The sequence below is a fragment of the Labeo rohita genome, chromosome 25 (genome assembly GCF_022985175.1).
Source record: "Labeo rohita strain BAU-BD-2019 chromosome 25, IGBB_LRoh.1.0, whole genome shotgun sequence".
In the NCBI taxonomy this organism is placed as follows: domain Eukaryota; kingdom Metazoa; phylum Chordata; class Actinopteri; order Cypriniformes; family Cyprinidae; genus Labeo; species Labeo rohita.
Genome location: NC_066893.1, coordinates 23143910 through 23158268, shown reverse-complemented (window position 1 = coordinate 23158268; position 14359 = coordinate 23143910). Strand labels below are relative to the sequence as shown.

Below are 14359 nucleotides of genomic sequence, written 5' to 3'. Positions count from 1 at the left end.
CCACAAATCGATCAAAATCTACTCAACATGTAGCTATGAGAGAAAGGAACACATGAATATTTCATGATTATAAATGATTGTAGTTAAAAATTAGTGTAGGGGTGTAGTTAAAAATCAGTCTTAGCCAATGGACTAACACGTACACTGGTTCAGTAGTGACATGAAAATGCAGGACAATTTACAAAGAAAATATAAACATTTTTTTCTTCACTTTTTAAAGAATCAAAAAGACACTTTTAAAAACAACTAAGGAATAAAATGCAAAAATGATTTCAATAAGGGTTAGGGTTCGGGACAGCCACCTCCCAACTGAAGGTACTCACTAAATGATGATTTAATATTAAGCTTACTCATATGTTAAATATCATTGTGGGTTTCAATAGATAATAGAAGGATCTTAGTAAAGTTAAACATCTAAGATTTGAATACTTAACTGCTTTTCAAATGAGTTTTTCGGTTGTGGGACAGCAGTTTGCACCAATTCTGTCCATATATATACAGTTTTAAAACTTATGTTTTCATATTAATTTTTGACAAGTGTGACAAGTTTTGTCGAACTGTATTGAACTGAATTAAAAAGTAACGTTATTCAGAATTTGATCCCACCTTATAGTAAAAAAAAAAAACCTCTGGTCTGAACTAAAGTTACCACGGTAAACCACTGTAAGGGTGTTCTAGTCAACCGGACAGTGTCCCGGGTTGCTTAGCAACAGAACCGCTGGAATAGAGAATCAGGGTTAACCGGATTGTGACGGTATTTCATACCTGCTCCTCCTCAGCGCTCAGGCGGCCGGCCATCCTCTGCTCTCCCCGCTGGAGGACCTTATTAAAGCTCACACAGCTGTTTAGATCGGACCGTAGAGATCAGACTGGGTTTTTAGGCCCGTTAGCAGCGATCAGGCTAACAGCAACAGCAGCAGCAGCAACGCGAGAGTCGCGCCGTTTTCAGCGGCCCGCCACTTCAGCACGGCGTGCGACACAGCGACGCGTTCATGATCCGGTCCTGGTTCGGTTGGATCCACATATAAATATTTTTACACACTAATGGTGCTCCAGCGGAGCTTCGGTCCGCCCGCCTGTGTGACGAAGCGAGAATTTCATCACGGTGCTCCGTCGAAACTCCGTCGAAGGCTGGTTAGTTTGTTTGGAGGTCTGGTATTATATTAAACGATCGGCTCCGCGTCATCCGGGAGCTTTAAGACGCTATAACGTGAGAAGTCGAATGAAGATCAGACGCTCCTGAAAAGCAACAGCAGTGAAAGATGAAAGATGACGCTCCCTCTGCTGGCCACAATGGAAAACTGGAAACTGAACTACGCTCCTCCTCTCCATTCATAAAAACCTTGAGGAGTCCGAGTCTTTGTGGCGAATCGGTTCGTTCGAACTGCTCAGTGAACTGGTTCAAAAACGCATTCTTTTTTTAATAAACAGATGCTTTTTTTGTTGTTTATTTATTTAAGTATTTAGATGAGTTCGTGTGCGCCAACTTACGTGTTGTTTTTCTAGTGAAAGATATATTTAGTTTAACACAGGTATTTTATGATTCCAAATGAGCCGACTGAGTTGTGAATCACTTTCAAATATTTAAGAATGATTCGTTCGCGAATCAGACGTCATTCACACACACATGCACACACACATTTACTTAGTTATGTAAATGATGACATACTCTTCTGTTTTCATAATTAACTAAAAGTAAGTTTTCTCATTTAATACACAAAATGCGGATGTTTATTATTGTTGTTTATTTATTTAAGTATTTAGACGAGTTCCTGTAGGCCAACTTACCTGTTATTTTTTTAGTGAAATGCATATTTAGTTTAATACAGGTCTTGTTGCATTTCTTAGTGAAATCCTGTGCGCCAACTTACGTGTTATTAATTAATTAATTAATTTAGTTAGTTAGTTTGTGAAATGCATATTTAGTTTAATACAAGTATTGGTGTCTTGTTGCATTTCTTATGATTCCAAATGAGCGAATCATTTTCAAATATTTAAGAATGATTCATTCGCGAATCTGATGTCTTCTAATGACATATTCTTCTAATGTTTTTATAACTAGCCAAAAGTAGGTTTTCTAATTTAATATATAAAATGCGGATAATTTTCTTGCATTTGTTTTAAATAAACGGAAGTTTATTGTTGTTGTTTATTTAATTTTTTAGATGAGTTCCTGTACATGTTATTTTTTAGTAAAATACATATTTAGTTTATACAGGTATTGGTGTCTTGTTGCATTTTCTTATGATTTCAAGTGAACCGAGTGACTTGCGAATCACTTTCAAATATTTAAGAATGATTCATTCGCGAATCAGACGTCATTCACACACAAACACACACATATTTACTTAAATTTGTAAATAATGACATATTTTTTTGTTTTCATAACTAACCAAAAGTATAGTTTTCTAATTTAGTACATACAAATCGGATTATTTTCTTGGATTTTTTAAAAAATAAACTGATGTCTTGTTGTTGTTTATTTATTTAAGTATTTAGGTGAGTTCCTGTGCGCCAACTTACGTGTTATTTATTTTATTAAGTTAGTGAGTGAAATACATATTTAGTTTAATAGAGGTATTGGTGTCTTGTTGCATTTCTTATGATTCCAAGTGAGCCGAGTGATTTACGAATCACTTTTAAATATTTAAGAATGATTCATTCAGGTATCAAACTTCATTAACACACGCACATAATTACCTAGTTATGTAAATAATGACGTTTCTAACGTTTTTATGACTAAAAAGTAAGTTTTCTAATTTAATACATAAAACCCCGATTGTTTTTGTACTTATCCACCTTTTTGTTCCTGTAAGAGTGGGCGTGGCCATTTGTAAATTTAATGGGTCAGGCTTCCGGTCTCATCGACACCTCATTTTGCTTCTTGATATTGCAAATTAATGTGTCATATCATATTATTGTAATGTACTATCATAATTACAAGAACACTAATGAACAGCTAATGAACGGTAATTCTCACCCAATAGGGTATAGAATAATTAGAATAATTAGATATATATTGAGAATAAAATATTTAAGTACCTTGTTGCTCACTATTTCTAGTTAATTGTGCGTATCTGTGTATTGGGAACCAACCAATTTTGAAACATTTAGTTTTTTGTGGTCAATTTTGTTCCTAAACTACAGCTAAATATTGATCAGAGCAATATCTGATGTCAGTGTTTTATTTTACTGAATGTTTCCATTCTGTACAGATCTCATTGTGGGCGCAAGGGCATAAGAATCTTTCTTTTAAAACCTGATGCAAGAAAATCTGCCAAGAAACTGAGCCGATAAAACAACAAAGAGCTTCCTGTGGGCGGGTTTCCATGGGCTAGAATGACTGACAAGAGAGCATGATGACATCATGCTGGAAAAATGCACACAAGTGCTTTCACTTTCTGAAAGGAAATTCACACTCACAGTGACCCATCATAGCACTAAATTATACTCACAAAAAAAATTTAAAGTCAGGCAAAACAGGATTTGAGAAGCTGCGAATCATGACTACATCTCAGAAACCAGACAGCATTCTTCGCACACTTTATGTTTTGAGTAGGCCTAGGCTGTTGATGTACTTTATTGATTGACAGGTCGTTCTTGAGTGATCCGGGAAGTCTGATCTGGGCTGACAGGTGCTGTGAGTTCCTGGAAAGCAGCTACTGACTAATAACTAAACTCTCCGATTACGCTCTGGTTTTCTGCGGGAAGTGACCTAGTGGTTTTAAATCAACGAAAGCAGCCTCACTATAACCGCCTGCACATTTGTGTGTGAGTTGTTTGACATTCAACCGTAAGAGATTTTGATGATGCCAGCATTTCCTTAGCAAAGCTAAAACTGTTGCAATGAAGCCAATAGAAATGAGACATTATTTAGTAATTAAAAACCCTTGTTATTGTTTTTTGTCTGTACATATAAAAGAATGTTTTATATATTAATTATTTTATAATATTATTTTATAATAATTGTATATCTGATATAAACTACACTCTAAAAAATGCTGGGGTTTTTTTTACCCAAATGCTGTTTGGTCATTTATTGGGTTATTTTTAATATTTTTACCCAGGTGCTGGGTTATTTTTTTTTTAACACAAACGCTTGGTTTCAGCTTGTTGGGTCATTTTACTGGGTTATTTTTTTTTATATTTTTACCCAGGTGCTGGGTTATTTGTTTTAACCTAAATGCTGGGTTCAGCCCGTTGGGTAATTTTATTGGGTTATTTTTTAATATTTTTACCCAGATGCTGGGCTATTTTTTTTAAACCCAATTGCTGGGTTCTGCCATTGGGTCATTTTATTGGGTTATTTGTAATATTTTTACCCAGGTGCTCCGTAAATTTGTTTTATCCCAAATGCTGGTTTCAGCTTGTTGGGTCATTTTACAGGGTTATTTTTTAATATTTTTACCCAGGTGCTGGGCTGTTTTTTTTTTAACCCAATTGCTGGGTTCTGCCACTGGGTCATTTTATTGGGTTATTTTTAATATTTTTACCCAGGTGCTAGGTTATTTGTTTTAACCCAAATGCTAGGTTCAGCCTGTTGGGTCATTTTATTGGGTTATTTTTTAAATATTTTTACCCAGATGCTGGGCAGTTTTTTTTTTTTTAACCCAATTGCTGGGTTCTGCCACTGGGTCATTTTATTGGGTTATTTTTAATATTTTTACCTAGGTGCTAGGTTATTTGTTTTAACCCAAATGCTGGGTTCAGCCTGTTGTGTCATTTATTATTATTATTTTTTTTACCCAAATGCTGGGTTCAGCCTGTTAGGTCATTTATTGAGTTATTTTTAAAAATTTTACCCAGGTGCTGGGCTGTTTTTTTAACCCTATTGCTGGATTCTGCCATTGGGTCATTTTATTGGGTTATCTGTAATATTTTTATCCAGGTTCTGGGTTAATTTTTTAACCCAAATGCTAGGTTCAGCTTGTTGGGTCATTTTATTGGGTTATTTGTCATATTTTTATCCAGGTGCTGGGTTATTTGTTTTAACCCAATTGCTGGGTTCTGCCATTGGGTCATTTTATTGGGTTATTTTTAATATTTTTACCGAGGTGCTTCTTTTTTTTTTTTAACCCAAATGCTGGGTTCAGCCCGTTGGGTCATTTTATTGGGTTACTTTTAGTATTTTTAACCCAGGTGCTGGGTAGTTTTTCTGTAACTAAGTTGCGGGGTCATTTTTAACGCTGGGCTATTTTTTTTCTGCCCAACCGCTGGCTTGAGCCAGTCTCTAACCAAACAACCCAGCTGCTAAGTTACAGTCACAGCGCAGGCTTTTTGAGTCCTCTACAGGAGAGAGCAGATCTCAGTGCCGCCGATTTGCACTTCTTCAGCGAATTAAAGGTTTGCATACATTTTATTTCATTTATAAAGTCTTTACTGTGCTATAAATTTTACGCAATGCAACATTAGGACGAGATATCAGTGTGCTGCGTCAGCAGTGGTTGTTTTGCAGGATGGAAACGCCTTTTGCCTTGCATAAAATAAATGGATTTTATTCGTTATTGTACTGAGTTTAATATTAAAATGTTTTCTAATGTCAGTGTTTGTTTACAGGCAGTTTTTGGAATCAGTCATGGGATCTTTCAGCTAACGTGTGAATGAAACCCAAGTGTTTTTAACCCAGCATTTTTTTGGACTGTACCATTCAGAAGTTGGTCCACCATGGCTGTATTTATTCGATAAAAAATACAGTAAAAAAAAATAATATTGTGAAATATTATTACAATTTTAAAATAACATTTTTTACAATTTATTCCTGAGAAGCAATACTGAATTATTATCATGATTATTCCAGTCTTAAGTGTAAATTAATCCTTCAGAAATTATTGTATTATGCTGATTTACTGCTTGATAAACATTTCTTCTTATTATCAATGTTGAAAACAGTTGTGCTGCTTATTTTTGTAGAAAGCATGATTTTGATTTTTTTTGATGAACAGACATTTATTTAAACATCTGTGACAATCACTTTTGATCAATTTAATGGTAAATAAAATATACTTAAAAAAAAAAAAAAAATAATAATAATAATATATATATATATATATATATATATATATATATATATATATTTATTATAATAAAATAAAATTTACTGACCCAAAACTTTCATCAGTGTGCATTTATAAGTGACATTAAAAAATATTTTAGACAAAGGAATAAACTAAACAGACAGTAAAACTTTATTGAAGTCATAACACAAATTTAAAAAAATTATTCATAGGTTTATCCACCAGCTAAATCTTAATGATCTGATCTTCTACAGAAAAGATTTAATTAAAAAGCTATATATAAAATCCAATGAAGATGCATGACTAAACACAGTAGGTGAAATCAGCAGAGCTTGATGGTTTACCTAGATGTTTCTTAAAATAATATCTGCAAAAAAAAGCAGAACAGTTTCTTTTTTGCGATTACGGTTACAGAAAAAGTTCCATCTGAGTTACTTAGAACTGAATTGCAATTTTAAATACAGGCAGCAATTAAAAACTCACTGACATCTGCGTTCTCCTGAAATGAAATCATCTTCACGGTCATACAGATGCTTGTGAAAAGTGCTCTCTAAAAAAAAATTCATGCAGAAGTTCTCAGACCTCCATGCTCTCTTTCTGAGCGCTGTGAGAGTTCTGTGTCTCTGGTGTGGACAGGTGTTCCAGTTCATATCGGCCATTTTGGTCGGCCGGTCGAACTTCAGTAGAGGTTTTCTTGTGCTCCAGGATCTGCTGAAGTTGGTGGCTGGCATAATCAGGCTTGTTGGTGAGGGGACTCTGTGGCACCTCGATACCCAAGATATCTGCAACCATATAGGGTCTGAGCCAGCCGACCAGCGGCGTGCTGCCAGGGGTGTAGTGGGTCTCCTTGTGGTAGAAAAGAAGCCCGTCCACCTAGAAGAGAGGAACACATTTTGAGTTCAGCTATGCCAGGGCTGAGCATTTTACTCGCATAAGCGACCAAAAATAGTATTTAGGAGCATGTGTGTACAGTATATTAAAAAATTCCTTAAAGGGATAGTTCATCCAAAAAAGAAAATTCTGTCAGTAATTCTCACCCTCATGTCATTCCAAACCAGTAAGACCTTCGTTCATCTTCAGAACACAAATTAAGATATTTTTGATGAAATCCGACAGCTTTCTAAACTTGCACAGACAGCAACGCAACTGACACGTTCAAAGCCCAGAAAGGTAGTAAGGACAAAAACAGTCCTTACAGTTCTTACTAGTCCTTACTATTTTCTACGAAGTTCTTACAGGTTTGGAACGACATAAAGCAGGTTACTAGCATGATTTTAGCATGATTAGCAGGTTACTAGCATGATTTTAGCATGATTAGCAGGTTACTAGCATGATGCTAGTATGATTAACAGGTTACTAGCATGATTTTAGCATGACTAGCAGGTTACTAGCATGATGCTAGTATGATTAGCATGTTGCTAACATTTGGTTAACATGATTAACAAGTTATTTGCACATTGCTCGCCTGTTTATAACATGATTAGCAAATTACTAACATGATTTGTGAATGATTAGCATGTTGCTAACCTGTTTCTAACATGATTAGCAAGTTACAAACTTGATTCTAACATGATTAGCATGTTGCTAAGCTGTTTCTTTGTTTCTAAGCTGTTGTTACATGGTTAGCAAGTTACTAGCATGATTAACAAGTTATTAGCATATTGCTAGCCTGTTTCCAACATGATTAGTAAGTTACTAGCATGATTCTAACATGATTAGCATGTTGCTAGCCTGTTTCTAGCATGATTAACACGTTACTAACATTTGGTTAACATGATTAACAAGTTATTAGCATGTTGCTAGTCTGTTTCTAACATGATTAGCACATTACTAACATGATTTGTGCATGATTAGCATGTTGCTGCCTGTTTCTAACATGATTAGCAAATTATTAGCATATTGCTAACCTGTTTACAACATGATAAGCAAGTTAGCATGATGCTAGTATGATTAGTAAGTTACTATCATGATTCTAACATGATTAACATGTTGTTAGCCTGTGTCTAGCATGATTAACACGTTACTAGCATTTGGTTAACATGATTAACAAGTTATTAGCATGTTGCTAGCCTGTTTCTAACATGATTAACAAATTACTAACATGATTTGTGCATGATTAGCATGTTGCGTCCATGATTAGCATGTTGCTAGCCTGTTTCTAACATGATTAGCAAGTTACTAACATGATTTGTGCATGATTAGCAGGTTGCGTCCATGATTAGCATGTTGCTAGCCTGTTTCTAACATGATTAGCAAGTTACTAGCTTGATTCTAACATGATTAGCATGTTGTTAAGCTGTTTCTAACATGATTGGTAAGTTACTAGCATGATTAACAAGTTATTAACATACGGCTAGCCTGTTTCCAACATGATAAGCAAGTTACTAACATGATTCTAACATGATTAGCATGTTGCTAGCCTGTTTCTAGCATGATTAGCAAATTACTAACATGACTTGTGCATGATTAGCATGTTGCGTCCATGATTAGCATGGTGCTAGCCTGTTTCTAACATGATTAGCAAGTTACTAACTTGATTCTAGCATGATTAGCATTTTGTTAAGCTGTTTCTAACATGATTGGTAAGTTACTAGCATGATTAACAAGTTATTAACATACGGCTAGCCTGTTTCCAACATGATAAGCAAGTTACTAACATGATTCTAACATGATTAGCATGTTGCTAGCCTGTTTCTAACATGATTAGCAAATTACTAACATGACTTGTGCATGATTAGCATGTTGCGTCCATGATTAGCATGTTGCTAGCCTGTTTCTAACATGATTAGCAAATTACTAACATGATTTGTGCATGATTAGCATGTTGCGTACATGTTTCTAACATGATTAACAAGTTACTAGCTTGATTATAGCATGATTAGCATGTTGATAAGCTGTTTCTATCATGATCAGCAAGTTACTAGCATGCTGCTAGCACTATTAACAAGTTACTGCTTGATTTTAACACGACTAACATGTTGCTAGCCTGTTTCTAGCATGATTAGCAAGTTATTAGCATGTTGTTAGCATGATTAACAAATTACTAGCATGTTGCTAACATAATTAACAAGTTACTAGCATGATTTTACCATGTTGCTACCCTGTTTCTAGCATGATTCGCAAATTACTAACATGTTGCTAGCATGATTACTAGAATTATTGTAGCATGATTAGCATGTTATCATGATTGACAAGTTACTAGCATTATTGTAGCATGATTACCATGTTGCTTGCATGATTAACAAGTTACTAGCATGTTGCTAGCATGATTAACAAGTAACTAGTATGTTGTTAACATGATTAACAAGTTAACATTATTGTAACATGATTAGCATGTTGTTAGCATGATTAATAAGTTACTAGCATTATTGTAACATGATTAGCATGTTGTTAGCATGATTAACAAGTTACTAGCATTATTGTAACATGATTAGCATGTTGTTAGCATGATTAATAAGTTACTAGCATTATTGTAACATGATTAGCATGATTAATAAGTTACTAGCATTATTAGAGCATGATTAGCATGTGGTTAGCATGATAAGTTACTAACAAGTTGTTAACATGATTAACAAGTTACTAGCATTATTGTAATATGATTAGCATGTTTTTAGCATGATTAACAAGTTATTAGCATGTTTAAACATGATTAGCAAGTTAGTAGCATGTTACTAGCATGATTCTAGTTTCTAGACTCGGCTAGTGACAAATGTAGTCTAAGAATAATAGTAAGAAGCAGCAGCTAAAGAAGATGAAGAAGCTTAAGTAGCAGATCGGATCTCAAGCCAGCGTAATAAATACATTTGAAGCAGAAATATGTAAAAACAGTGTATGTTTCTAGTAAATTACATAATTGTGCTGGTAAAAGCCCCCTTGTATCCCATTATGTCAGCCCAGTCAGTGTTATTTCATAGACACAGCATGTCAAATAATGGATGTTCTTACTGTAAAGGTGTACTCATGTGCAAGAGCCGTCTGGATGGACTCTGTAGAACAGTTGATGCTGTTCAGACTCACAAATCGGAACTGCAGAGAGAGAACAGAACATGAACCAAGTACTTCAGCTCAAAGTTCAGCCTCATTTACAGACGCAGTAATTTGCTCACTTACAGGATTTATCTTGGAAATTTCAGAAAGACCTTCAACCTCTTCCACTTTAGACTGCAGCCAGTAAAACCGGAACTCTGTCTGTAAAAATACATCAGTTTACGCTTTCATTGTAAGAAAAGAATTGTGGAAACAAACTAGAAATTTAATACAGAACAATTTATGAAAATGAATTCCACATGCAAAGCGGTTAGCCAGAACAGAGCTCATTTACATCCTCTACCATTCAAAACTTATTTCTGCTGAATTTTTAACATCATTCCTCCAGTCTTCAGTGTCACATGATACTTTAGAAATCATTTTAATATGCTGATTTGCTGCTCAAGATACATTTATTGAAAAACAGCTGTGCTGCTTAATATTTAGTGTCAAGAAAGTTCAAAAGAACAACGTTTATTTGAAATAGCAATCTTTTGTAATATTATAAATGTCTTTACTCTGACTTTTCACCAATTTAATGTCTCCTTGGTGAATAAAAATATGAACTTTCTTCAAAAATAAACAAAAACTGAACAATAATGATACATCTAAAACTAAATGTATGACTCATTTGGTGCGGCAAACAAACAAAAGTTTATATAAATGTCAATAGAGGAAAAGATCACTCACTGAGCAGTCATACACAGGATGTCCCCTCCAGCACATGACGTCCAGGATGTAGTATGTTCTGTCTACGTCACTGTAGATGCAATCTAGGATGGTGTAATCTATATAAAAGATATGTGTCACTTATTTTCCGGTATGGTTCAGAACTGCAGCGCTCTAGCACACTCTAGTGTGATGAATATATAAAACAGGTGCAGAGGTGCAGACCTTTTCCTAGTGCAGAGTTGTGTCTGTTGCCACCAGGAATGAGAGAAGGGAATCGATTGACACAGTAGCCGCTTTTGGTGTAAGATGATGTGGATCCCTAAGGATAAAATAATTAATATGAAAAATTATACAGAAAATACTGCATTATATACACACATATATACACAAATATTTAAAAAATGCTCAGCAAGATTGCGTTTATTCGATAAAAAAAATACAGTAAAAATTTACTATGGTTTTACAGTCCAAATAACAATTTTGTTTTTGAATATATTTTAAAATGTAATTTATTTCTGTGATGCAAAGCTACATTTTTAAGCATCAACTCCAGCCTTTAGTGTCACCTGATCAATATTTTTATGAAAAACTTATACATTTAATTCAGGAATGTTTGATGAATAGGAAATTCATGAGAATAGCATTTAATTGAAACTCTTTTAATATTATAAATGATGCATCCTTTCTGAATAAAAGTATCCATATATCATTTTTTAAATTCCTAAACCCAAACTTTTAAATGTTAGTGTATGTCTGATCTCATGATGGATGGAAAAACATCCAAACCTTGGAGGCAACAACGAGGGAACGCTTTCCAATGGGACAAACCACCATCAGCCAATCAGAGCTCAGATCTGCAGGGATGTCCACCAACCACTCTGACAGCATTAGCTGGAGAACAGAAATACAACAGAAATATAAAATACGACTTTTCTATTAAAAGACTTTTTCTTACACTACTAGTCAAAAGTGTGTTTTTAATGTTTTTTTTTAAAGAAGTCTCTTCTGCTCACTAAGTCTGCATTTATTTTATCGAAAGTACAGCAAAAACAGTAACATTTTGAAGTAATTTTACTATTTAAAATAACTGTTTTCTATTTAATTATATTTTAAAATGTAATTTATTTCTGTGATTTCAAAGCTAAATTTTTAGGATCATTACTCCAGTCTTCAGTGTCACATGATCCCTCAGAAATCATTCTAATATGCCGATTTGCTGTTCAAGAAACATTTTATTATTACTATTATTATTATTATTATTATTACCAATATTTAAAACAGTTCAGTACTTCTTTTTTCAGGATTCTTTGATGAACAGAAAGATCTAAAGATCAGCATTTATCTGAAATAAAAAGCTTTTGTAACATTATACACATACAAAAGCTTGGAGTCAGTATAATTTTTTTGAGAAAGAAATTATAGAAATTAATACTTTTATTTAGCAAGGATGCTTTAAATTGATCAAAAGTGATGATAAAGACATTTATAATGTTATAAAAGATTTCTAATTCAGATAAACGCTGTTCTTCTGAAATTTCTATTTATCAAAGAAACCTGAAAAATTTCTACTCAGCTGCTTTCAACATAATAATAATAATAAATGTTCTGAGCAGCAAATCAGAATATTAGAATGATTTATGAAGGATCATGTGACTAATGATGCTAAAAATTCAGCTTTGAAATCACAAAAAACAATCATTTTAAATAGTAAAATATTTCAAAATGTTACTGTTTTTGCTGTACTTTGGATCAAATAAAAGCAGGTTTGGTGAGACCTCTTTAAAAAACATTAAAAATCTTACTGTTCAAAGACTTTTCACTGGTAGTGTATCTTTCCAGACAACATTATAATATATCACTTTTGTAGTACTTTTATTATAAAATCATCATTTTCAAGCACTGATTTAAGTGTAAACGTGGTAGATTTTATTATAAAATACGTATATACACTACCAGTCAAAAGTTTTTGAACAGTAAGATTTGTAATGTTTCTTAAAAAAGTCTCTTCTGCTCACCAAGCCTGCATTTATTTGATCCAACGTACAGCAAAAACAGTAAAAATGTAAAATATTCTTACTATTTAAAACAACTTCTTTCTATTTCAATATATTTTAAAATGTAATTTATTCCTGAGATTTCAAACCTAAATGTTAGCATCATTACTCCAGTCACACGATCCTTCAGAAATCACTTTAATATTTTGATTTGCAGCTCAAAAGACATTTATTACTATTACTATGTTAAAAGCAGCAGATTTAAATTTTTTCAGGTTTATTGATGAATAGAAAGTTCAGAAGAACAGCATTTGTCTGAAATAGAAATCTTTTGTAACATTACAAATGTCTTCATCATCACTTTTGATCATGTGACACTGAAAACTAGAGTACTGATGTTAAAAATTTAGCTGTGATCACAGGAATAAATTACATTTTAAAATATATTCAAACAGAAACCACTTATTTTAAATAGTAAAAACATTTCACAATATTACTACACAATATCTTTAAAAAACATCAAAAATCTTACTGTTCAAAAACTATTGACTGGTAGTGTAAGTCGTATGATTATGTAAGAAGCATTTCGTTAAAAGGCATAATACAAGTTATTTGTACTTGTATCTGTTTGTGGTACGTTAAGATTGCTTTATGCAACTGACTGACAATGTGTTTTTAAGCACCTGATTGGCATAATACTTCGGCAGCTTTTTCCTCTGCTCGATCTCCATCCCTTCTTCATCAGCGCTGTTCTCCAGCTGCTGCTTACTCTTCTTCTCTTCATTCTCCTCATCCTCGCTGTCAGCTCCAGTCCAGTCTCCATCAGCCAGTCGACGGGCGTGATTCACGTAGTTTAGCCTCTTCCTGCCAACATAATATATTCTATCAGTGTCACTGCATCAAAATAAACTGTTGTAGATGGTTGATAAGCAGCATCTCTTGTGTTCTGGGTGTTTGTAGAAGGTAAACTCACTCTTTCTGCAGCTCCAGGAACCTCCTGCGCCGTTCACTCTGCTCTAGGACGCTGTATTTGCTCTTGTACTGGGCCAGGCGTGGATGAGGAGCAGAAGTGCTGTTTGGTTCTCTGGAAACAGAGAAGCTGGAGGAGAGAGCCTGGGTCAGAGCATCCATGGTGGTCCTGTGACAAAATAGAGAGGAGTTTAAATCTTCTTGAGACACTTGTATGACATGACAGGTGTCTCTAATGTATTTAGGAGTAATGAGGTCTTTCAAAAGCAAACAGAACTCATAAACAAACACAAAACAAACATTACGTACAGATAAACCAAGTGCAGGCAGGGAACGCAGGCAGAAACACGTGATCACAATCCCATCAAAGCTGCTCTTAAAATTCTTTAGTCATGATTTAAAAGAGTAAGAGAAATACAGTACGGAATTGGAAAATCACAACAGCGAAATACACAAACACCTACTTCTGCAGAGAAACACGCGTTGAAACGCAATGGCGCGCTGACGTCATCAAACGTCATCGCGGCCGACCGAAATTCATCGCTGAGTTTCGCCGATTGCTGAAAATTTCGTTTTAAAATCATTTTGCTGTGGTTAAATGTTCGATTTACTGTGACGAATCATCAATTATAATTGTTAAAAATCCATACACTATAAAAAGAGGCTGCATTAGTTCGTCTCCTT

General features: G+C 34.2%; 2 protein-coding genes across 3 annotated transcripts in view; both read right to left on the bottom strand.

The window, feature by feature from the left end:
- ptpn9a (protein tyrosine phosphatase non-receptor type 9a) overlaps positions 1–1312 on the bottom strand; it is a 26698-nt gene extending 25386 nt beyond the window's left edge. The window contains exon 1 of the mRNA XM_051100030.1: positions 766–1312. Coding sequence (XP_050955987.1) covers positions 766–798 — 33 coding nt within the window. The 5' untranslated portion in view covers positions 799–1312. The remainder of the gene's footprint in view (positions 1–765) is intronic.
- Positions 1313–6162: 4850 nt separating this feature from the next.
- Positions 6163–14202, bottom strand: snupn (snurportin 1). 2 transcript variants are annotated; one of them, XM_051099010.1, is made up of 9 exons: positions 14140–14202; positions 13680–13844; positions 13390–13570; positions 11499–11603; positions 10935–11031; positions 10731–10828; positions 10125–10202; positions 9960–10040; positions 6163–6887 (listed from the first exon to the last, which is right to left on the bottom strand). In XM_051099010.1, the coding sequence occupies exons 1-9, from the start codon at positions 14184–14186 to the stop codon at positions 6591–6593; spliced, it is 1149 nt and encodes a 382-aa protein (XP_050954967.1). In that variant the 5' UTR covers positions 14187–14202; the 3' UTR covers positions 6163–6590. The 2 variants fall into 2 exon arrangements, with proteins under 2 accessions (XP_050954967.1, XP_050954968.1); XM_051099011.1 differs by having other exon boundaries at positions 13985–14168.
- Positions 14203–14359: the final 157 nt, after the last annotated feature.